At 40.0% G+C, this 26,734-nt stretch overlaps 1 protein-coding gene across 1 annotated transcript in view; it reads right to left on the bottom strand.

Annotated features, from left to right (window-relative positions):
• Positions 1–26,734, bottom strand: part of KCNAB1 (potassium voltage-gated channel subfamily A regulatory beta subunit 1) — a 149,210-nt gene that overhangs the window by 7,375 nt on the left and 115,101 nt on the right. Inside the window, exons 9-12 of the mRNA XM_026665460.2 lie at positions 7,474–7,559; positions 6,496–6,616; positions 5,589–5,683; positions 1,665–1,785 (exon numbers count right to left, since the gene is read on the bottom strand). Of these exons, the coding sequence (XP_026521245.1) occupies positions 1,665–1,785; positions 5,589–5,683; positions 6,496–6,616; positions 7,474–7,559 (423 nt within the window). The remainder of the gene's footprint in view (positions 1–1,664; positions 1,786–5,588; positions 5,684–6,495; positions 6,617–7,473; positions 7,560–26,734) is intronic.

Genomic DNA, 26,734 nt, shown 5'->3' with positions numbered 1-26,734 from the left:
AGGTAAAACCAATTCTTTTAAAAACGACATCCTACTACTGGTACGACAAAGCCTCCCCTGCCCGAGAGGGCAGCCCAACCCCACATGGGGAGGCGAATCTCCTGGGGCCACAGCGCAGGATTGGCCCACCCCAGGAGAAGCACCCAGCCACCATCCCTGCTGGTGCCAGGCAGAGCGTGAAGAGCTTCACCTGGGGCGCCCAGCGCAGCTGACAGGCGAGCCCTCCTGCCCGACGGTGGAGCTTTTGCCAAGGCAGCGAGTGCCTCCCTGCTGGGCCTTCCAGTCATCCTGCCAGGGCCGTGCCAGAGCTGTGCGGGCTGGGCAGAGCTGGGAAAGTGAGCCATGGGTGTGCCTGCCAAGTGAAAGAGCCAGGCCGACCCACGCTTGGCTTCCTTCCCAAGTGCCTCCAGCCCGAACCTGAAGGGGCCACCGGGAGAGGCCGCCTGAGGCAGTGATAGCGCCCACCCATCTGTGGACAGGGAGGCATGGCGACGGCCTGCGCCTCATTCTCCTCTGAGCTGAGCCCCGCCAAGTGAGCACCTTTGCCCAATGCTCGTGCCGCTGCAGCGTTTGGAACTGCTGCCACATTTGGAGATGCGTGGGGATGGGGACGGGCTAGGCGAGGGTTGGAAAGGACAGGTGGCTTCGGGCTCTCTCCGCCGGATCCGCTGGCCAGGGAAGCAGCACTGCCGTCCCCTCGCCTCCCTGTCCGCGGATGGATGGGCACAATCACTGCCTCGGGCAGCCTCTCCCAGTGGCCCCTTTGGGTTCGGGATGGAGGGACTTGGGATGGAAGCCAAGCTTGGGTTGTCCCGGCTCTTTCGCTTGGCAGGCAGGCGTGCACCCGCAGCTCGCTTTCCTGGCTCTGCCCAGCCCGCATGGCTCTAGTGCGGCCCTGGCAGGATGAGCGGAGGCCCGACGGGGAGGCGCTCACTGCCTTGGCGAGAGCTCCGCTGCCAGGCAGGAGGGCCCGCCTGTCAGCTGCACTGAGCGTCCCAGGCGTAGGTCTGCCCGCTCTGCCCGGCGCCAGGCAGGGATGGCGGCTGGGCACTTCTCCCGGGGTGGGCTGATCCTGCGCTGTGGCCCCGGGAGATTCACCTCCCCACGGGCTGCCCTCTCGGGCAGGGGAGGCTTTGTCGTACCGGAAGTAGGGCGTCGTTTTTAAAAGAATTGGCTTTGCCTTCGAAGTTGAAGGGAAGGCGGCGACAGGCGCGCCTGAAGCCGAGTGTCTCCGCTGGGCTCCGGTTGCAGGGAGGAGCCCTGGCTGGCTGTGCGTGGCTGCGCCAAACGCCAGCAGCATGGGGAGAAGGGAAAGCAATGGTGGCGGAAGGTGTCCCAATACGAAGTGCCCCACCAACGCCGAAGTCAACGCAGGCAGCACCATATGCGGGTATGCAACAAAAGTACTTCCTAACGTCAAGCCCCCCCAGCCATTCCCCCCCATTTCGCATGTTTAATATAGGCCTTAATGGGGGGGGAGGGACTTAATTTGATTTTATGCCTATAAAACATGCTGGGACTTCCTATTGGGGGAGGCCGTATTGTTGGATTAACACGGTACATGAGAACAAGCTCATAATGTCAGCTAAGTATCACTGAGCACAGAGATAAAAAAAAATTAGGAACTGGGAATGGGGTGGGGGGCGAACCCCCAAATCCCTTACCGACTGCTAGCTGAGGTAGTGTACATCCAAGGCGTTCAGCAATTGGGAAAAGTTCTTTCAGCTTTGATTGTTGCATTCTTCCTTCCTCATTCACAATTTTCTCCTTTAGCCATTGATAGCACTAGCAAATCAAAACACAATAAAAAACAATTTAAGCCCACGTCTGAATTTCAACTCCCAGAATTTCTACCTAGTTGCCACACCAGCTGAGAATTATATATAATGAGGTTCAGCACATATAAGGGGCACCACATTGGAGAAGCCTGGTTTATATCAGCCCTTAATCTCTCACCTTCGTTTTGCTCATCCCTGTTATTTCAAAGTTTTATCAGAAAATGTACTGTATGTACTATACATACACAAGCTTTATCAGAAAAGGTATGTATATATACTATATTTCCACAGAGGTTACTGAATGAAGTCACTTTCTGGCTCTTTCAACATACTGAATCAATGCATTTACCAATCAGTCTTGATTTACACTCACACAGAAAAAGAACAATAGTTATTATTAAGCAAAGTTTGCATGTTTGTGAGCATGTTGCTATTGTACAGAACAAAAATAGGAAATTTATGATCTTCCAGATGTTGAAGGAAATTCCCAATAGCTTTAACCAATTTGGCTAATGGTGGGGGTTGCTGAAAACTGTAGTTCTACATTCAGAAAGACTCAGATGTTTTAATCATAGTTTGATTTTTCACTGATATCATTACTAAAGGAAGTTATATTACACTAATGGCCAAAATTGTGGAAATCTTTTGGAGAAATGTCTCTTTATGTATTTTATGCCATCACTACAAAACAGAGAGTTCTTGGTCTCATCACTCCAAATAACACTGTCCCATTGTTCCTCTGTCTAGATAACATGGGTTTTAGCCCAGTTTAGTCTTTTCAATCTTTGTTTGAGAGATAAATGTGACTTTTTTTGTGGAATTCTAGATTTTATGCCAAATTCCTGCAGTCTGCGCCAAACAGTCCTTGCCCTCAACTTCGCATTGCATTGCATCTTGTATACACCCAGATGATTTTCTTCTGTCACGTAGGCACAGTCTCTTAATTCTTCTACCACTTGCTGTTGTGCACCTTTTCCTGCCTTTACCAGTGTGGTTTTGTAGTGACTGAGTCTCCTTATACCTCTTCAAAAACTTAGAAATGCTACCTTTGGTTAAGTTTCCACCAATTTTTCTTCTAATTTCTTTATAACTGTAGCCTTCTTCACTTAATAATACTATTTTACATCTCTTTCTGGGCGAACAGTCAACTCTTTGCACCATTACTTTAATGTTATTATGTTTTACAAGCTCACTAAATGAAAAGAACACAAAAAATCCAACCAACTTGATAGCGATCACATAACACAGACAAATGCCCTCCTCTCAGCTTCAATTCATGACAACAATAACTGAATCCTAATGTGATCTGATGGGCTCATTGCCAAAACAAGATGACACCTGATTGGCTCTCTAAATACTCACGCTCATTGGCTACAATCGGATGAAGGAAAGCTACCTGATATCAATCTAAGCAAGTTGTGCTTCCTTTTTCTGATTATTTGGCTATACCTTTTCATAGAATACAGATAATTGAACAAACTGTTGCATTATATTCTTGATTAAATTATCTTTCCATTGATATATAATTTCATGGTACTACTCTAAAAAAAAGCGGTGTTATTAGCAGGGGTGGGATTCAAAATTTTTAACAACTGGTTCTGTGGGTGTGGCTAAGTGGGCATGGCTAGATGAGTGTGGCCATGTGGCTGGGTGGGTGTGGCTTCTTTTTTTACAAACCCAGCCCCCCAGTTTTTGCCTTCTGGGCCTCAGGGAAGCCTCCTGGGGGGCATTTTTGCTCCCAGGAGGCTTCCCTGGAGCCCAGCACCCCCTGGGCTCCATTTTTGGGCCTCCTGGGCCTCAGGGAAGCCTCCTGGGGGGTGTTTTTGCTCCTAGGAGGTTTCCCTGAGGCCCAGGAAGGCAAAAAATGGAGCACAGGGGCTGCCTCCTGGGCCTCAGGGGCACCTCCTGGGTGAAGCAGTAAGACAGCGAGGGGGAACCTGGCACAGCTGATCATTGGAACAGCTGATCGTCGGGAGGGGGGGAAAAGAAGTACCTTAAGGAGTGACTGGGAGGGGGAAATGTGGTCAGTGATGTTGGGCATGCGCGCAATGTCACGCATGCGCGATAAGAACTGACTGGGTAGGGACGGGAGGGGAAGGTGGAGGGGGCGGGGCCAGCCAGGGCACGATTTGCCATTTCTCCGAACTGCGCAGAATCATAACAACCGGTTCTATAGAACCGGTCTGAACCGGTAGAATTCCACCCCTGGTTATTAGCCATCAAACCTCAAAAATACACTTTTCTCAAAAGGTTTCCACAATTTTAGTCACTATTATAAGCATACAATGACTAGCAATCATGAATAAAATTGTTCTAACAAGAATGGTTGGAGGATGAGAGGTAAGTTTACTTCTACGTTGCATTTAACCCAATATATTTAATTCACACACTTAATCTGAGCTAAGCACAACAAAACCATTTTTCTATTAATCTCTTGTGTGGAGCAGCCTATCTGACTTAAACAACAAGCTGGGAAGCTGTAAAGACTGCTTTTGAATATACCACAATAACTGTCATGCATTGGGTCATCCTTTAAAATAGCAATTTTTACATTTTTTACATTGTTGCCAAGAAAATTGTCTAGACATGGGCAAAATATCTAGACAAGTCTGTATGTCAACTGACAAGATTTCCAGGTTCAAAGGCATGTCTTTACTTGGGGGAAATGTTGAACTTTCACAACTCAAAGTGCTGATGTGGTCAGACTAAAGCCAGAAGAATCTGGTCACTGATAGTGCCAGTTCTAAAACAGGAGTTCTTTGTTTACAATTACACATAAGTACTTGTAAAAATACACATAGTTGGATGAGAGAATTTTTAAAAAAGCAAAAACGAAAACAGGGATGAAGTATATTGAGTTGGAATATTCTATGAATGGGTGAATGGCCTGAAATAAGCCACTTTATATCAATTGATTAGATGATTCAGACATGAGACAAATGTGAAAAAATGGAGTGGCAATAATATTTTTTAAAAAATACTGCGACGTATGAGCTCAGCTATAATCCAATAAATGATAGGATGTTATCTAGTAGAATTAAATGGCTACCCGTCGACATTAATCTTAGACTGATACATGCATTTAATGTGATGCAGTGATTGAAGAGCCTGAGAAATTCTATTGGAAAAAGCAAAATGTTAAACCGCAACATCTAGAAACAACACAGTGCCATGAATGGATGTTTAGAATGCAAAAACTCGCAAAAGATCCTGGAAATACAGTCAGAGTCTTATTGAATAAATTTTGCTGGTCATTGACTGAATAAATATTATAGATTGACTGATTGACTGAATAAATGCAATAATACAGGTGAGATGGGCAGAGTTTTGCAAAGAAAATCTGTTTATTGCTGACTCTTGCTTCAAGCAACATAGATATAAACTCTTCAAATGGACATCACCAAATGAACCGTATTGAAATAAACCTAGCTATATATTAATAAATAGAAGGCGGAGAAGTGAAATCCAGCCAACCAGGACATTTTCTGATTCAGATTATGGAGAGATCATGATTACTAGATCAAAATATAAGGATGAAACTTAAAAGTTCAAAGAGAAGGCATCTTGTCAGAATATAAAAACAATGTAAGGAACAGATTCAGTTTTCATATGTGAAATTTGATGGGAAAAGAAACCAAGAGATGAAATAAGAGACAATGGGAAAGCTGAGGTTTTTTCTAGAGACCAGGATATATATTGTTATATATTTGTTTATAGTAAGTAGAAAACATGGTTCTGGGGCAAAAGTAGTTAGGGACTCAGGTGAAGCTCTTGTGAGGCAGGTTGCCCAGGTAGCTTTGGGACAAATACCTTCAAGGATGCCCTTGATCCATCAGGGACTCCACTGGCATATTTTCCTGAGATAATCCCACAAGCAAGTGGAGACCATGTCATTGCTCCAACTCCTACAAAATAACCAATGCGTGAAGAAACATTAAAATTAACAAACCATTAAAAAAAACCCAAACAATAAAAGGCCAACCCCCCAATTTATCTAAGAACAGTTACAGCACTTTGAGACTTAGAAAATGTTCAATCAGGAAAGAGGTTAGGCAAAGTAATGCAAAATATATAAAATGAATATGGTTTTATCCCACTTTGATGCAAGCCCCAATCCCATGTGGGGAACCATGACTCACAGTTCACCCATCACAAGACCTTCACTTGACAAACCCACACCTGAAGCCCTTATAAACAGAAGAACACTGACACTGACATCCTCTAAACTCCACTGAAGATGTTACCTTGCCTGGTAACAAAACATTCAGAAACCAACCCACAAGCTCGGAGAACGAACCTTCACCCTCATCCTACACCCAAGCGGTGAACGAACTTATACCCTCAATCACTCTTTCTCAGCCAATTCAGTTCATAGTCTTGTTACTGTGGGGAAAATAGGAGGAGGAAGGAACATTAGGTTTGAGTTATTTATAAAAGTAATACAGGCGGGATTAAAAAAATTCTAATCTTAGCCCTTTAAGGGGTGAGAAAATGAACACCTGTAGTTTTGATATATGATAGAAAAAAGCTGCGGCAATCGTGAAGAAGTGCTGTCAGTTCCTTCTGTGTGTAGGGATAATTTTTCTAGGCAAAGATTTATATACCTGTGATAATGATTAAACAGTAGGGGACAAGCACTGTCTCTGAGTATACACTTTGGACATAAAAAGGATTAATTTCTCATTCTTTTATGAAAGTGGCTGCCTTGGTACATTACCTATCTTGTGGTATAATTCCGGCAACTGAACCTCAACTTTGTCTCTTTGGAAAAGGTGATATTCTGCTTGTTCACATACTGGTGGGATCATATTAAACTGTCTTGCTACTGAATATGCTTCCTGTTGAGAATCAGCAGCAAAAGAAAAATACATTAGAAGGGAAAATTCCTCAGGCATAAAATCATACATCAATAAAAGCCACTGTTTTTCATTCCTTGTTCAGGCATATTTATTAAAGATCTGACACTCGATTTACTTGGTGAATACATTAAAAATATTTTGAACAATGAAAAAAGCACTGCTCTGAATGATCTGATAGGGTTTTTAAAAAATTGTAAAAAAAAAACTGCAGATAGCATTCTCTCATGGGTGACAAAACAACATTTGCAAAAATTTGTGCGCATTAAGGACAAAAGCACATTATATGGACAATTATATACAGTAGCTGCCATGAATGCACTATGGAAATGATAAATTAAAAAGCTACATTTTAAAAAGCAAGTGTAGCTTCAGTTGCTGGCTAACCGTGTATGAAACAGCTCTTGAATTACAAAATAATTATAGGAACATACAAATGAAGGAAGAAGAATGCACGATGAAAATTTAGGTCTATGTCAAGTTGATCGTGCATCTCACTGATGCATTATTAATCCCTATAAGCAGATGCCCTGCTGGTCATTCTTCTGGCTTTGGGGAACAGAGGAAGAATTGTAGAACGAGTCAACATTTGGTCCAATTCCAATGTTTCTACAATTTATTCAAAAGTGATAACATAGGAGATGTAGGTACTAATGTTTGTATATTTTGATGTTTTCCTACAATGAAAATACAAGAGGAAAATATTTGATGGCAACATCATGTACATGGCCCAAAAAAGTCAGACCATAGAAGCACTGCTGTTTCATGCCAGACTATTCTTGATGTTTAATTAAATGTGAATTAATTGATTATTGTTCATTCCTAGAAAGCTAAATTACCATAATCTCCATGGCACTCCAGCGCGAAGTCCCCCAATACATTGTCATCCCCCGGTCAATCACATATGTCATTGCTCGGACAATCTCTAAATCAGGAAAAAGGTAGAATTATGCAACAGATGCTAATAGATAACAGCCTACTTCAGAAGCCAATATATTCAACTTAGTCAAGAGAAATGGAGTGCATATGATGCTAACCCAGCCTTCATCCATTACTAGCATCTTTCACGTTGATGGAGAAAATCTGTAGAGAAATACTGAATACATTTAGATGAATTAGGTTACAGTGCTGTACACAGCCACAAATTTGATCACAAGGCCTATTAGATTTTCTTCAGATCTTGCCCACGAAAATAATGGGATAAGACTATGAGTGGGATTAGGACAATGTCCCTGTTAACAGATAGTCCTTGATTTACAACAGTTTATTTAGTGACCATTCCAAATTACAATGACACTGGTAAAAGTGACCGTTTATGACCATTTTTCACACTTACGATCTTAGTAGCATCCCCAAGATCACGTGATCATCTTTTACAACCTTTTGACAAGCAAAATCAACAGGGAAGCCACTTAACAACTGCGTCACTGATTTATCAACTGCAGTGATTCACTTAACAACTGTGGCAAGAAAGGTCATAAAATGGGAAAAAACTCACTTAACAAATGTCTCACTTAACAACAGAAATTTTGGGCTCAATTGTGGTCCTAAATATTCCTCTTTCTTGATCTGTCTTATCTGAGGAGTAATACATGTTGTTCATATTACAGTGGCACAAAATATTCAAGATACATTGGTCTGAAGGAAGCACCCCCCCACACTTACAGCATGGAAACAGGCACATCTTCTCAAACTTTCTCAGATCATCTCTGCATTTTCAGGCAGGAAATGCTGTTGTGCATTAATGACATTTTAGACAGTATCTATGCACCCAATGCACCATAGGCAACCCAAGAAAACTTTGTGCAAAAGTGGCTTGAATTGTATCGTATTGCCTCCTATACACTTACAGATTCATGTCCCTGTACTGTAGTTCACTTCTCTCAAATGAATATCACTAATAGGTAGTGTGATTATGTGTGTGTGTGTGTGTGTGTGTGTATATATGTATATATATGTATATAATCACTACATATAGATAGATAATATATAGATATTACATAAGAACCCTTTAAAAAGATTTTTCACACTTTCCTTTTCAATACATCTATATTCAACTTTGGCCAGTAGCCATCCTGAATAAAATCCACCCTTACTTGGAAGAAAGAAAAAGCTGTTAGCATGAAGTCTTTCCTCATTTTTTATGTTGCTTCTCGAGAGTTTTGCATTATAAAAAGTAGTGAGGTAGTGATGTGTACATCATCACCTAAAGAGTAAAAATATCTGACAGATGGGGGGGCGATAACATTTAGACTGTCTCTGTTTGACTGCCTTTCTAAAATCTTCTAAGCATGCCTATGGATATGCAAGAGACTGTACCATGTTGTTTCACCAAACATGCATGCATGCCCTAAAGACTTCAGGAAGGCCTTAAACAAGCCACAATATACTTGCGTGGCATCTTTAAAGAATGGATACTGAGATATGCTTCTTTCTTCATCTGCACAGCTCAAATGTAAACTTGTTTCGAAGCTACTTTAGAAATCATTAACCCAACCAGGGCGTATTGCTGCACTCGCAGTTCCTACATATTTTATTTATTTAGTTTAGTTTGTCAAGCATGTATGAGAAAACAAGTATAAGTATGAACATAACATATAAACATATAAATATAAACAGGTATTGGTATATACATAATAAATGAGTACGAATAAATGGGAACAGTAGGACAGGGATGGTAGGCACGCTGGTGCGCTTATGCACGCCCTCTTACATGCCCCCCTTACACGCCCCCTCTTAGGAATGGAGTGAAGTCCACAGTAGACAGTTTAAGGTTAAAGTTTTGGGGATGTAACAACAGAGTCAGGTAGTGAGTTCCAGGCGTTGACCACTCTGTTGCTCAAGTCGTATTTTCTGCAGTCGAGTTTGGATCAATTTACTGTGAATTTGTATCTATTGTTTGCCCATGTATTATTGCAGTTGAAGCTGAAATAGTCATTGACAGATAGGATGTTGTAGCAGACAATTTTGTGTATTAAGCTTAGGTCAGACTGTAGGCGGCATAGTTCTAAGTTGTCTAGGTCCAAAATTTCAAGCCTGGTGGCATAAGGTATTCTATTGTGAGATGAGGAATTGAGTACTCTTCTCATGAAATACTTCTGGACTCATTCAATTGTATTAATATCCGTTATACAGTGTGGATTCCAGGCAGATAAGCTGTATTCAAGAATTGGTCTGGCGAAGGTTTTGTATGCCCTGGTTTGCAGTTCAATATTACCAGAGAAGAAGCTTCACAAATTAAAAAAAACATACCAACTGGTGTGCCTAGTACATTCTTTTCTAGATTGAGAGGCCCTTCAGACAATCACTCATGCCCTGATCACCACATACCTCAACTACTACAACAACTAGTCTCCATGGGTTGTCCTTTCAAGACTGCCCAGAATCTTCAGCCCGATTCCCAATGCAGCAACATGGGCAGTGATGGGCATGCCTCAGTATGCCCACGTAACATCTCTCCTTCATAAGCTACATTGGTTGCCAGTTTGCTTTTACTGCAATTCAAGGTGTTGGTCATTACCTACAATAAAGCCTTACCTGGTAAAAGGTGACTTGAGGGACTGCCTGTCTCCAATACTGTAGCATCTGCCTGACCTATTCAGTCTCGTAGGGTTGGCAGTCTCCAGGTTACTTCAATTAAAAAATGTTACCTATTGGGACACTGGAAGCACACTTTCTCTGTCGAACCACCTGCCCTCTGGAATGAATCTTCCCCACGATCTAGATGTCTCATTTTGATCTTGATTAGAATAGTTATGAAAACATGGATCTTCACCCAGGTCTTTGGTGAGGGAGAGTGAAACCCCTTACTTAATTCCCAACCAGTCTGTTATTTTTACCATCTTTTAACTAAAATTGGCTATATTGTATTTCCCTTGTTTTAGTTGTCCATCAGACACAACACAATTTTTCAGTGTCTTTCTGAAATGCAGTATCTGGAACTGGGTGTAGTATTCTTAAATGTGGTTTGACACTACAGAGAGGAACCATTACTTCTCTTCAGTGGTGGGATTCAAATTTTTTTACTACTGGTTCGGTGGGCGTGGCTTGGTGGGCATGGCTTGATGGGCATGGCAGGGGAAGGATACTGTAAAATCTCCAGTCAGAGGTGGTATTTGCCGGTTCTCCAAACTACTCAAAATTTCCGCTATCGATTCTCCAGAACTATCAGAACCTGCTGAATACCACCTCTGCTACTAAAGATGATATTCAAGCAACCGCTAAAACTAGAGAGAGTCATCATGAGACAACTAACACCCCTAGACAGTATTTGAGAAAAGCCACATCAGGAAATGTCCACCATTAGAATAACTGGTATAAACTCTCACTTATTATTGCAGGATATAATAAGCACATGTTGAAAGCCTAACAAAGATTCACTGCCATATAATCCAGGGGTGGGCTTCAAAAATTTTAGCAACGGGTTCTCTGCTCGGTTGCTGGGTGGGCGTGGCCATGGTGGGCATGGCCTAATCCCTGGGCTGTAGAGACTTTCCTCAAGCTTCCAGGAGGATGAAAATGGCCTCCCCGGGGTCCGAATGCTCTCTGGAAGCTGGAAATAGGCCCATTTCCGTCCTTCCTGAACTTTTGGGAGGACCATTTTTTTGCCCTCCCTGAGCCTCCACGTGTGCCCTGCCTACATCCAAAACTGGTCGTGTGGGGACTCTGGGAGGGGGTGAGGTGGGTGGGGCCAGCCAGGAGTGGGATTTGGGGGTTTTCTAAACTGTGCAGAATCTTAGAGGATCTCCTGAACCCCTGTGAACCCACAGTGGCCCACCCCCTGCATACATCCCATGCTAAATAATCAAGTCAGAGCAATCTTACATTTCTTTCTCATTCCTTTCTCCCTTCCTGGTTGTAACTGGTATTTACAGACTGATCACCGAACACTTTCTTCAATTCTAACTATGAACTTCTCTACAAAAAAGTACAGATAGTTCTCAACTTACAGGCACAATTGAGCCCAAAATTTCCATTGCAAAATAGTTGTTAAGGGAATTTAAATTTTGCCCCATTTTAACATTCTTGCCACAGCTGTTAAATGAATCACTGTAGTTGTTAAATGAGTAACACGGTTGTTAAGTGAATCTGGCTTTGCTTGTGAGGAGATCACAAAAGGTGATCACATGACCCTGGGACATTGCAACCGGCATCAATACGTGCCAGTTGCCAAGCTTCTGAATTTTGATCATGTGACCATAAGGATACTGCAACAGTCGTTAAGGGTGAAAAACAATCATAAGTCACTTCTTTCAGTGCTGTTGTAAATCAAATGGTCACTAAATGAACAGCTGTAAGTTGAGGACTACTTGAAATGAATTTTTTGAATAGCAAAACACTTTATGAGTTTGGAATTCTCACAAAACTTCTTCAAAGAATGCCAAAAATATTGTTCTCATGAAAAATATCATGGCATCTCATGCTGTTAAATTGAAATCTTACAAGATTTGGCTATGTCATGATGTTTCAATCACAACATTAAAAAAAAAAATTGGTAAGAAGCACTTCAAAAGATAACTGATCCCTGAAGCAGACAATATACATACCTTTCTGTTATCCTTTCTAGATGCTTACTTTTATAAAAATGAAAACAAAAATGAAAGATGATGCTTTGGCTTGCGAAGACAGATGGTAGACAATTTTTTACTCCATATTGCTCCTCAAAGCTTGGAAACCAATGCCAGAAATCACAAAAAGGCTGCATTTCACAGTTATTTCAGCAGGAACAACAAGGGCATCAAAATTGTTTAGACAACAGGGTTGGTCTCACAACTGCAAAACCCATCATTTTGAATGTGTGTGTGACATTGATATACACACAAAAAGGGCAGGACTTGAATTGTGGTGCTCCATCTGCCATCTTGCTATGGACACAACTTTTAACGATGGCTATGGTCAACAGTTATTGTAATAATTAGTATTTTCACTTATTTTGTGGGAGAAAAAGAAATTAGGGTAATTTAGTTGAACACGATTAACATACAATTTTGTTAGCGAATAATTCCTATTAAGCAAAAAGATGAAAGTGTGGCAACATTACTCAGGTGGCAAAACTATTAAAGTTTCATAACACAAGAGGGCAGTATTGTAGAAAGAGTTAAATGGGATTTTTGGCGCATAGGCTTTAATTCCTCAAGTATAAGGCAACTAACTGAACTGAGGAAAATACAAGTTATACAAAGACCATAGTGGTGGGTTTGTACAAATCGTGTTTATTTAGATGTGCAAAAAGTATGAATGAATTTTAGTGGGTCATTTGGCAAAATCATAGAGCTGGAAGGGCCATTTAAGCCATCAAATGCAATTTATTGCTCTGCATGGGAATCCCAATTAAGCATCAGTAACAGGTGGTTATGTAACCTCTGTCTGTTCATTATGTCATGAAAGGGACCCACTATCTCCTGGCATCATTAGATCCACCATAAAACTGCTCTCACTGTTGAGGAGTCTTTTTTTTCTCTGCCCTGAATCCATGTTTCATGGCCTTCTCTTTCTTTTGAAAGCTAAACCTGATCTACTCCTTCAATTCCTTTTTAGTCCCCTTGTTAGAATTTCACCGGCTATGCTGTCTTTTATGTGACTAGGCAGCATCTCTTCATCCCATCTCCCAGGGTTTTCCCCACATGCCATTACACAAGCTGAGGTTGAACCCAAACATAAACAAGAATTGCTCTTTATCCAGAGATCATTCTGGATAAGAAGGCACTTACGCTGAAAAAGCAGATGCACAACTTCAGTATCCTTTTGAATTCATACTCACCGCTAAATTAACATTGAACTGCAAACATTGAACTGAAAACCAGGGCATACAAAACCTTCGCCAGACCAATTCTCGAATACAGCTCACCTGCCTGGAATCCACACTATATAACGGACATTAATACAATTGAGCAAGTCCAAAGTTATTTCACGAGAAGAGTACTCCACTCCTCAGCTCACAATAGAACACCTTATGCCACCAGGCTTGAAATATTGAACCTAGACAACTTAGAATTACGCCGCCTACAGTCTGACCTAAGCTTAGTACACAAAATTGTCCTGCTACAACACCCTACCTGTCAACAACTACTTCAGCTTCAACTGCAATAACATATGGGCAAACAATAGATACAAACTCAAAGTAAACTGCTCCAAACTCAATTGTAGAAAATACAACTTCAGCAACAGAGTGGTCAATGCCTGGAACTCACTACCTGACTCTGTTGTTACACCCTCAAACCCCCAAAACTTTAACCTTAAAACTGTCTACCATGGACCCCACTCCATTCCTAAGAAGTCTGTAAGGGGGTGTGTATAAGTGCACCAGCGTACACTTATTTACTGTCCCTGTTCTTCTGCTCCCATTTATCCATTTATTCGTACTCATTTATTATGCATATCCTATACCTATTTATACTTATATGTTTATATGTTAATGTTCATACTTATACTTGTTTTCTCATACATGCTTGACAAACAAATAAAATAAAGAAATAAAATAAAGAAATACACTGCAAATAGAAGTCATGTCTGGGGAAAGTTTGCCCATCTTCCACTGATGTTCCAGTTGCAGCCCTAATTGAAATCAGAGACCTGGTGAGGGTAACCAATGTCCTTCTCACCATCCTTAGTATCTACTACAATTCATTCCACACTGGATTTCTTCTGAAAACTATTCAAGATGCAACTGGTGCTACATTGTGATGTCCTATATGCTGATGGATGAAAGTCACTATACCTGAGTTATGCTTAGTTATTCTGCTAGTTGCTGGAAGACTGTGGGATACAAAGTACTGTTTTTGACCTGTAAAAACCATAAATGTAAAAAGCATAAAACAATAAATAAATTGGCCTATGTGCTTGCAGGATTGGCTTTTCTTGGTAGAAATGATTGATCCAGCCTGCTTGAGTTGGCTTCTAGGTATTGACTGATTCACTTGGTACAGATATGAATGGTACATATTCCAGTTCACGTGTCATGAAGTTGTTAGGTAAAGAAAGACTTGGCTTTTCTGCTATGATATTCTCTCTTTGGAGAACAGATCATTGGCAAATCTGGTTTCTTTTTGAAGGGAGGTCATAACTGGTTTATTCCAAAAGACTTTTGGGAATGGATGATAGCTGGTGCTATCTTACGCTGTCAAATGGCTAAAATGATAGCTATTGTTAATTTTACCTTTTACTGAAATGCTTTTAATCTGTATTGTTTTTAGGTTTGTATTGTTGTAAGCTACCAAGAGTCTTTCTGATTCTGGTGGCATAAATAAGTGTCAGAATGAAACCCAAATAGATGGACCTTACTTCAGTTTTGATGACAAATTAGATTCCTTTATTAACAGGAGGGGTAGAATAGTTTTCACAGTGTTTACATTACCATTATGTTTATTACCATTATGTTTGACTCTACATCTATCTAATATACTCTATGGCCTACATTCTCTGATAAGGTTGTTGGTTTCCAACATTTCATTTGCAGACCAGAATCTCATGTCTCCTACTATCACACTGTCATCCTTGTAACTGGAGATGCTGAAAGCTGGAGGCAAATCATGTGATTTATCACTAAGTTGCAGAGTTTGAGAAGTGACTTGGGAGACATACATTTCATTACCCCCTCCAATGTTCTATAAACCTCACCCCCTCCAATGTTCTATAAATACCAGTGTGAGTGATATTGAAATATGATAAAAAAGCTAACCAATTCATACCAAGAACTTTCTATTAAAAAAGGAAAAGAACTAAAAAAAAGTTAACTTTTCTACCTGTCTTACTCATTGGTTGCTCTATTCGTTGACAGCACAGAGGATAATACAATAGAACTTTTTTTACATCACCATGATTGTTTTCATGGTAGAGTTTGGTTTTTAACGTTTAAGGCTATATTCCCTTAGGCATTAACTCATTTGAAAGATTATTGGGATGAAAAATCAAATATGCATAACATATACTGTATATTAATTTTTAACAGATCTTTAGTGAGGTATGTGTTAAATAGGCCAATTTCTTTCAAATCACTTTCCTGTTTTTTAAAGTAGCCCTAGATACTGCAATTATGGATGTCTGTTTTATGACATTCATTTTGGTCGAAAGACCCCAGCAGAAGTATGGCTCCCATAAATCTTACATGTCTAACTTTCATTTCCAAGTAGTTTCAGCTTAAAGTGGGCCATCTTGGGGATGGGGAGGAAAGAATGGACTCATTTCCTTTTTTGAAGTGTGTTGAACTCTTCCTTTAAATGGTCATCAGGGTTAGGAATAGGTGATAAACAAGTATAGTAAAAAATACAGAAACAAATTAATAACCACTACATTTAGTAATAAATGTCCCACAAGAACTTTAGTAGGCCATAAAAGGTCAGTAGGCAACACAATGAGTGACAAATCCATTTATATAATGGAGTATATATCTACATACATACATACATACATACATACATACATACAATTATATAAAAGATAGAATCAGAAACCTACAACAGCAGTCTAATCTGGATCTTATAAATAATCTGGGCCTTATTTCTTGCTCCTTTGTTGCATCTTATTTATTTATTTTTTTATTTTATTTGAAACATTTATGTAGCCACTCATACTGAACTTTTATGAAAGTGCCCCCTGAAAAGGTATAAACTATGCAATAGTGCAATAAAACAAAATAATAATGACATATAGTTGTACGCAGCAACCATATCTTCAAATATAGCCTGGTCAGAGACAATGGTTGACCTTAAGGTTCTAGTGTGAAGGACATCCAGAGAGTAGGATATAGTCTTGGTGTAAACATCTGCCACTTCAAGAGGTACATCAGACGTTTCATTACGTATTGAATATGTGTGTGGAGCTAGGATCCATTGCAAAGAGAAAGGATGGAGAGCCTCATGGGTTAAAATAGGAACCTGAAGTTCCTGCAAAGTTGAAAGCTCCTATTTGTCTTTTGAAACACAACCCCACCCCCAGTCCAAACAAAATAAAACAAAACAAGATTTGTAAAAACCCACAAACAAAATAAGGCCCATAAAGTTGGTCCTCTACTACTCTGGGAAGTCTGAAAAATAAAGGCAGATTATGCATACCTGAGCTAGGCTAACCCAATTTTTCCTAAAAGCCAATCAAATCTCATTGCTGAGTTATTTGTTACCCAGGAGAGATACCCTCCTGGTTTTGGTGTTTCTTGCCTCCTGCCATCTCTGTCCTAGAGATATGAATGAAATAGTAGAAAACTCAATATCTGATTGTTACAGATAATCATATCTGTTGATGAACTTAGGCAGCATGGCTCTTAATTGCAAAGGTTTTGTATAGAAGAGCAAAAGAAAGAAATGCCCCCTCTCTCCTCAAAATGATTTATCTATAGGACTGTGACTTTGGAACTTTGTTTATCATACATTTCAGAATGACATTAAGTATAGAGTTGCCATGGAAACTCTACATATGGTAGGATGGCAATGAATTAGCTGTGGGTTGTTGTTTTTTTGGTTAATGTTCTGATCCTGTGCATATTCTTCTGGAGAAAAGCGGGAGTTACTCCAAACAAAGAGCATTAATGATTGCAACTATAATCTTTCCATTTCTATTAGGAAGAAAGCAACAATATTTTTAACTGCAGTCAACATGTTAACACAATAATTTGTTTAAGTACACATCTGTGTGCACGCACACTCATGTATACATATCCATACATGTTTTCGTAGATTTTCACGGGTACAGGTATGTAGGTCTAGGTGTGTTTGGGTCTTTTCCCGAGTAAGATTAAGAGTATCTTGGCGACGTTTCGGTGAGGTCCCACTCGCCATCCTCAGGCTGGTGCTTGCACAGGCACAAAGCCGAAAGCACCAGCCTGAGGATGGCGAGTGGGACCTCGCCGAAACATCACCAAGATACTCTTAATCTTACACGGGAAAAGACCCAAACACACCTAGACCTACATATCCATACATGTATATATGCTTAAACATTATGTGTAAGAGTTGGGGGATTGCCTAAGGCTGTCATTTGTCCTACTCAACTTGCCTCCACTCATACCTAGAACATGATCCCTCAGAACTTTGCCTCCAAGGGTACAGCACTGAAGCCCTGTCATAACAGAAAGAAAATTTGAAAGTCAGGTAGAAAAGCTAACCAGCTGATTGAGTGATTGACTGAAAATATCTAAAGAGCCTTTGCAGCTCCAGCAGTTATAAATCAGTATAACATAATACATTCCAGATCCAGTATGAAAGGAATGGATAAAATACTGTATAGATACCATATCTGGGCTGCAAAAATCCAGAGAGCCAATAGAAGGCAGCAAAAAGGTTGCAATAAACCCACTGCTCCCATCAAGTGGTTCCTTCTGGATTTGGGCATCCCAGATATGATAACACTAAGTAAATAGGCCAACACTAAACTCTGTTTAAAAGAGTGTGACTGATATCAAAAAGTTAAGCTGAATAAGTTTTGATAGGAAATACCAAGACATAAGCTGAATAGTCAAGAAAACATCCCAGAAGGTGGCAGGGACATGCAGTTGTAGCAATCCCAGTTGTCATCACTAGGCAAATCCAATGTGGTTGCAGCATTCTGCAGATGTGTGATTGCCATTTGAGACCTCCTGCTGGCTTCCCCAGTAACTTTGCTTGTCAGAAGCTGGTAGTCAAGATTGCAAATTGTTATCTTGTGACTGCAGGATGTTGCAAGATAGCAACTGCAAGCCAGCTGCCAAGCATTGAATCACTATTATGTGACTGCAGAAATATTGTGACAGCCACAAGGATCTGTTATAGTCCTCCTTGTTCAATGCTGCTGTAACTTCAAATCATCAATGAACAAGTGGTTGTTCAACGAGGACTACTTGAAATGCCTGTACTGTAATGTTCCATATACATACATACATACATACATACATACATACATACATCTTAACATGAAGCACAATGTGTCTTACTCTCCTTATCATCTGAGAACATCTAGACTTCTGAACCCTGAAATATTGAATCAGGCTAAACAATTCACTCAGCATTCTTTACAGGGATATAAAGCTGTAAAACTGTTTCATCAAGATCAGGATAATGGGAGTAAGAGCTATTATGTCTGAAAAATAAGAGCAATCTGAACATAGAGAAAAACCATTCTCCCGAGCTTCATTAAAAACCTACATATACCTCTAAAACAGTACCAATTATGATGCCATTAATATTTCCCTCACACAATAGAAAATAAGACCTTATGCAGATGCTCCTCTCCACTGCAAGGGAATCATAGAAACATTGCTCACATCAGCAGTCATGGAGTAGGAACATTTCCAAAAGACAATGATGCGAGAGGTGTAATTATCACAAACACCATGTGGAGTTCTTTGCATTTTCTTCTTGATTTTCCTAATATGAGTCTGTGTGAGGTTAGCTTCCCACAACTAGTTATTCTCTTGTCAATTTAGGTTGTGAACAATGGCTTTGTCCTCCATTAGTTCTTCTTTCTGGGTCCAAGATTGTCTTATAGCTTCTCCACTGATACACAGTTATCACAACATCCCTGAGCTAGTTCCTTTTGATCCATGAATCCTATCATTAAGAAGGAGGAAATCAAGAGTTGGTGCTTGAACACAATACAACTTTATAGAAAAGAAGAGGAGGAAATCTGAGAATGATCTAAGTCACATATACTGAATTCCTAACCAACTTGCATCCTCTTAACATTACAGAAATAAATAGTAAAATAAACAAAAATAATATGGATGTAAAAGTGTCTGTGTGCAGGAATTTGCCAAGGAATTGGGAGGGGGGGTGGAATTGGCCAGTACCTACAAATATAACAGACATAATTATACTAATACAATTATGCTTGCAAAATTCAAAATGACTCCTTCTAGCCTGGTATCTCAAGTATTTTGAGTTCTTACATTTTTGAGGAGTTCTTAAATTCCCCATCAAGCATTAGAGTTGCATTCACAAAACATCAAGAGAATGTTATCTTGAATTTTCAATATTTTTCTACATTCCCTCATCCATTTTCCCCCAGCCAACAGAATTGTAAGATGGACTGAATTGAGAGACATTGATTGCCCCCCCCCCAAAAAAAAACCCCTACACAAAACAACTGAAATTTATAATATAGATCTAAGAGATATCTCCCAATCCCCATTTTTATCTTTTTTTTTTAATCATTAAGGTTTGCTCACATTTGTAATATTTCGGCTGGTTACAAAACGATATACATTTTGAAAGATTGACTTGAACACATAATCCTTTAATTCTTCTGCAAGCCACACAGCCTGTGTGATACATAAGTAATCTTGGTTTAGTGATAGCAATTGAGAATGGCAACTTGGTTGTTAAGTGAAGAGGTCACTAAGTGGGGGGTGGGAAACCACATGACTGCATCTGAGCTTATAATTTTATTTCAACTTTCCCTTGCTTTCCGGTGTCAGAAAGATATGACTTCAAACTGCTGGAAGCCCAAATGGCAAAAATTTTTCCTGGAACTCAACTCACAAGAGGTCAGATAAAGGGATAAATCTTGTAGTCCATGTTCCCCATCCCCCACCCTATGAAATGCTCAGCCCACCCCTGGGATAATTAGGAAGAAGAGAATTGATATTTATATTCTTTGGAGAGGGAGGGATTACAAAACATTAAGCAGTCACACAATAGGGAATAGTATGTGCTAGAGCTGACTTTGCCTTAGGAGGCAAACAAAAGTCTTTAATGTGAAACTGATTAGGTCTTGTCAATTTCAGGCAACAGCTGTGAAGGCTAATTAAGGTCACAGAATTGAGCTTGTTAACTTGCAGTTAGCACATTTTAGGGAAGAGCTGTGCTAAGGAGAAAAGCAGTTCAGGAGGAGACAGCTTGTTTAGGCAATGACCCTGTTTTGCAAGGGTGGGGGCAAAAAGAAAATGGATCAAACACAGGACAACATGTACTAATTGACTGTAACGGTGAACATGTGACCAAAGGAGGTCTATGACAACTCACTGCAGCCAACTTGATGCAGCCAACTTGTTGCAGCCAACTCACTGGTGGCCAACTCGCCACAGAACAACTCATCATGGCCAACTCGCCATGGACTGGGGGACAAGAGTTAAACTACTATTGAAGAAATAGTGGAATAGAGAAAGAAAGGATGCCAAAGGAGGGATAAATTGAAATGTGAATGACAAAAATTAAAATAATTTTAAAAACAATTACATTGAATTATTGAACTGTCCCGCAGTGACTTGTCCCGTGGCGAGTCCTGTGGCCATGGTGAATTGTCTCCCAGTGAGTTGGCCATGGTGAATTGGCTGTGGCGAGTTGACCGTGGCCAGTTGGTTGCAGTGAATTGTCCAATTTCAGACTGAGAGACAGAGATGCTGCAAAGGTCATAAGGTCATTGAAAGCAAAATTACTTTTCCATCACCATCACAACTGAATGGTTACTCTCCAAGGCAATTGTTAATTGAGGACTACCTGTATTGTTTAAGAAGCTGGACCAGGACTGAGGAGACCCAACTTCAGCATGGAAAGGTATGCTCTCTTAGACCAACAATCCCTTTTATCACCTTGTTGTGGTGTTAAAAAAGAAAAAAAGATTCTCTACTTAGCTGCCTTGAGCTATAGAGAATAGATGAGATTGACATCTAAAAAATAAATGAAAAATGAAATGAAATAAGAGAAATTGCCTTTTAAATAGTAGTGGGGTTTTACCAAAAAGAATTCCAACAATGTGATACTGTGAAAAATTAACCTCATTGCTGTTCAGGAGAATGGTAACTGGCCTTCCTTTTAGCCAGTTGAGGAATATATTCTTGGAAGTTCTTGTACCATGACATTTCGACTAATGATCAAAATTTGAATTAATGAACTGTCAGGAAAGATTGAACGTAAAATTCAAAACACAAGATGAAGGGGAAATGAAGTGGTCCATGGAATTTATTGTTGTTGAAATTAGACTGTCGCTTCACAACATAGTAGACATAGCATATATTAATGAAATATGGGGACCTCAAACCATATGGTTCACCTAAGCGTATGTCTTTAAAATTTGTTGGTCAGAAAAGGTTCCATTAGACACCTGTTTTCTTGACATCCTAAATTAAATTATTCCCTTCCTACAATAACTCCCTTTTTACGACCCTGTAATCCCTTCATTCGGGGTAAAGTTGGGGAAAAACTGAATGGAGCTGAATGGAGTTTACTGGCCAGATGCACTTCCTGAGGGTTACATGGAGTTCGCAGCAGATATTTTCTCTTTGCACTCTGAGAGGGAAACATCTGCTGCTACTCAGAATTAAACTATCAACCTTCCGAAAGGGAGGCAAGCATCTTCACCGCTAGGCCACAATGCCACACCTACTCTTTCTACAACGAGGAAAACAAATAGGACTAGCATCTATTATTAACAATTATTAATTTATCATTTGCTTATTTGAAGGCTGAGCTCTTTCTTCTCTAATACTTGTTTGGTTTAAATGATTATAGCTTGCAATTACTCAGTTCTTTTGATTGCATCCTAGACAAACTGTGATTTTGATCTTGGTAAAAGATAAAGGCTTTTGCCTAACTTTGTATTTCTTTTTTTTTAAATAAAGGAATTTATTTTATCTTGTTTGATTTGAGACTTGTGGCCACTTGCCCATTGAAGGACTTCTAGGTTTGGAAGGCAATTGAAATAATGAGCACAGTTGAGAAGAAGGTGCCTTTTGTCCTGCACCCATTTTCTTAATAGAAAAGGAGTAGCGTAGTCTCATTCGTAACTTGAGAGGGTTGAGCAACTGAGACCAACTCATTTTCCAAGTCAGCTTGCCATGTAATAGGAAGGCAATGGAAGAATTCCTAGTGGGGGTAGGATGAAAGTGTAATACTCCATAAAAGGCCTCTCTGTGGATTTGCTTTTTTTTTTCTCCTTCAGAAAGCTCTTTTATACTTCATCTAAAGAAGTCCATGGTTTCCTTGTGGAACAGACAATAACATTATTGAGGAGTGAACAATGAGCTGGACTAAAGCTGAGATGGTGACCACAAATGGCAAATTATATGCATCCTTTACTATTGTCACTGCATATTTCAGTTTAATGGGGGAAGAGTTTATTCAGTGAACTGTAAAGAAATCCTAGTAGAAGGAATTGTTCCAAATTATCTTCATCAACCTACAGGTTGTCCTTGCTTAACAATCACTTGTTTGGTGACCATGCCAAGTTACAACAGACTGCTCCCAAAGTTACTTATGACCTGGCTCCAGAGTTCCGATGGTGTCACCCAGTCTCCATGGCACATGACAGGCACTTGGCAACCAGATCAGTTTTATAGCCGGTTATAGTAGTCTGCAGTCACAGGACTGCAATTTATGATGTCTTTGCCAATTTCTGCCCTTTTAAGACATTTACACATTCCTTTTCAAATAGATATCATGCTTCTATGGGAACACTTATAAATTTTACGTAGTTACTTCCCCCCCATTTCACTTATATTTTAAAACGTTATGTAATTAAAATGTTCCCATTCCTTCTTAATTTAATTTTCTCATATTTCATTTCATTTATTTATTTTGTTCAAAAAAAAAAGTTTCACTGATTTACATTGAATATTTTATCCCATTTTATATCATATGTTGTTCCAATTTTCCAACATTATTTCTAATACAAATACAATACAGTCTTATGTACCTTTGCAGAATCTCTTTTTCAGTTATATTTTTACCCATTATCTCTAAATAAGTCCTGTTTCTTTACATCTTGTTTCAAACCTTTGTAGCTTCTCTTCCCTTCCTTCTTCCGTTGCTTCTTCTCTCTGCCCTTTTTACCCCCTTGTCTCTCCATCTCCATTTCCCTCTTCTGTATTCCTCTTTTCTGTTGCTTTCTGACATTATATCCACTTTTCACCTTATTTTTCCCTTTTTTGGTTGTTTCTTTAGGTCTTAAATTCTCCATTCTCTTTCCCCTTTCTTCCCCAGATGAAGTTACTTGTTCATTAAAGATGGCTTCTTCTTTGTCTTGTTGTGCAGTTTCTTGTAGTTTCTCATAGGTACAGATCGCCATTTCTAAAAAATGAAAAACGGAGCCAAAAGAGCCCTTCCCTTCTTGTTCCTCTTCTTTATATTTTTTAAATTCCATATTCAGTTCATCCACAAGTGATGCCATTGTAGAAAATTTTTAAACAACCACCCAAGTGATTTTAATCATTCAATTATAATTTCCAAAAATCCCAAAGTCACCAAGCAATCCAAATACACACAAGCTGTTTCATTTAACACTTTCTTCTTTTTTCACTTTCTCTTCCTGGGGTTAGAATTCAGTTACAAAGTTCCAATTAAAATGTATCTTTTAGAAGTCTTGTTACAATTTAACTTTAGGTTCTTTTAAATTCCAAGCAGCCTCCTCCAGCCAAATCTTACTCTTATTCTTTTCCTCTCCCTTCCCACTTACAGCAAAAAAAAGTTTTTTCAGTGTTCAGAAATCCTTATTATCCCTTTGGCTTTGATTTTCCAGTTTAATTACCTGATGATGCCAAAGCAGGTTTTTCCGATTTCTCATTCATCTGCTATCACCCTAAGGAAGGAGAGTGAGAAAAAACAAACTTTCCCTTTTACTTTCATTCGCTGCTTCCGGATCTTCTTTGGGAGCGATGTATCTTTTTTAAAATTTAAATTCCAGGATATCTTGGTTGTTGCTTCTTATCCTGGTCAGCCAAAACTTTCACTTCTTAACTTCCTCCTGCACTTTCTTTTCCGGATGAGTGCTTCTTTGAGGTGGCCATTTCTGACCGCCGCTCTTTACCACCTTCGGAAAAGGGAGTTAAGCCAGCTGAAGAGGGGAGGTGCGGCTCCCCTCAAACCCTGCCGGGTCTCCCCTGTCTTCAGTCACCTGTACGGGGTGACTTAGCCCCGAAGCCGGCTGGCTCGGGGCACTCCAGTGGCGAGCGCAGACAGAAACCGTGCATGATTGTGGATTCCTGCTGCCGCCAAGGCCCTGCAAACCAGAAGTCCCTTTCTGACAGTTGTTGAGGGCACTTGGAGATTTATCTATGCCCTCAAGGTACCCTTCAAGGAATATAAATCCTTCTATCTTCAACCATTCAATCAGAATTGAAGAAGCTTTTTGGATAAGAAGTCTTCAAGCAAAAAAAATAAAGTCCAGTTGCCTTTTGAAAAAGCACTTTTGGACAACTATGACCTGAATGACTGAGAATGTCTATAGACATTCAGATAAGGGGAAGCTGTATTAGTCAAAGTAGCTTGGAACTTTGGAATTGTATTCCCTAACACACCAGGAGAACAATAGTTGGAGGAACATTTATCAAGGAGTATATTTCATTAAAAGAGTCAGTTTGGTATAGTAGTTAAATGTGCCAAGCTAGAAACCAGGAAGTTGCTAGTTCTAGTCCCTATCTTAGACATGAAAAGCAGCTGACTGTTTCTGGGCCAGTCCTAGGAAGAAGACAATGGCAAACCACTTCCAAAAAGTGTTGTCAAGAAAACTGCAGGGACTAGTCCAGGCTATCTCCAAGAATTAAACTAGCACAAAGGACAGCCTCTCACCCGCCACCCAAGAAAAAAAGTCTAATTAAAGTGGTGCTTACTTTGGAGCAAACAATTATGGCATAGCACAGAGAGTCTCTTTGAATTATTTTCACTTAATGGGTAACTCGGAAGGCTGTCAGAGATAGATAATATTTCAATGTGTGTTCAGTGACTCAAATGGAAGTACTTAGCCTTCAGTGCTTAGATATATAAATACTTGTCACTATAACCAAAGGCAAGAGCTGCAAAAATGTGTAAGCTATGCTGACAAATATTCCCATTGTCTGCTTTATCATGTGTATTTATCTTCCCTTCTGAGGAATGGTGGGCTTAACAGCATGGTGGGCTTGAGCATTAGCATAAAACAAGGCTGTGCAATTGGTCAAACAGTTACAGCAAGCTGCAAATAGATGCAGAGAATGTATGCACGAAGATGGTATAGATCAGGGGTGTCAAACTGGCAGTCCACGGGCGAGATGTGTCACGTGCAGTCCACGCCCACCCCAGCTCCACAAAGTGGAAAAACATCACGTATGACACGTGATGGCAACATGATGCGGCAAGTATGACACCCATGGTATAGATCCTATCCTGATGGCTAAGTATTTAAAAATACTCTTTCTGAAGGCCATTGCATATACCTTAATGCACAAATTACATTGTTTGGGGCCTTCAGAACATTTTCAGAACTAGCATTTGATTAAAGAAATCTTTTTCAAGTAATCATGCTTAATTTGCTTTCAGGGTGCCTATTGGCAGTATGAAGCACCCTAGAGAGTCACCAATTGTATTCACCTGATAGGAAGATTAGAGTTTTCCCCAAGTAATTATCTCTGGATTGAGGAAATCCTCTTACATTTGTTAAAAAGAAGATACTGATGTGCAGAAGGTCAAAGGGCCACCAAACAATATGGATGGTTTTGAAAACTAATCAAACATCACAAAGCCAAAACCGGTAGCCGTTGTTGGGAGTTCTTTTTTTGAGGATGCTTAAAAGCAGGACATCTCTAGGCCATTTCCACACTTTCTTCTTCCTCTTTTTTTCCCTTCTTCTCAGTGAAGCTTCTTTTTCACAAAGCTTTATCCTGACTTCTGCACTCCCCCTTGTTTGTTGCTCTTAAGAAAGATGGAGGAAGCGCTGCCATTCCATATTAATAATAATATGACAGTGGTTTTCCATTGCCATCTTCAGAATGTTTTTTCAATGTTTCTCTAGTCTGTGATCTGGGATATTTTTGTGATTACACTTCCATGCTATCACAATGTTCAGTCTTGCTTAACTTTTTCAAAATTAAGCAAAGTTGACCAGTTGTTACCATTAATTTCTCTGCATTATTTGCATATTTGTAGTTATGGATAAATAAGGACACAGTGGCTCAGTGGCTAAGACGCTGAGCTTGTTGATCAGAAAGGTTGGCAGTTCGGCAGTTTGAATCCCTAGCACTGCGTAATGGAGTGAGCTCCATTACTTGTCCCAGCTTCTGCCAACCTAGCAGTTCGAAAGCATGTAAAAATGCAAGTAGAAAAATAGGGACCACTTTGGTGGGAAGATAACAGAGTTCCATGCACCTTTGGCGTTTAGTCATGCCGGCCACATGACCATGGAGACGTCTTTGGCTGTAACGGAGATGAGCACTGCTCCTTAGAACCG

Source organism: Notechis scutatus, chromosome 4 (genome assembly GCF_049901735.1).
Source record: "Notechis scutatus isolate UNSWTSFEM ecotype Mainland chromosome 4, rNotScu1.2, whole genome shotgun sequence".
NCBI classification, from domain to species: Eukaryota; Metazoa; Chordata; class Lepidosauria; order Squamata; family Elapidae; genus Notechis; species Notechis scutatus.
The sequence above is the reverse complement of the archived record's forward strand: the minus strand, read 5'-3'. Positions and strand labels throughout refer to the sequence as shown.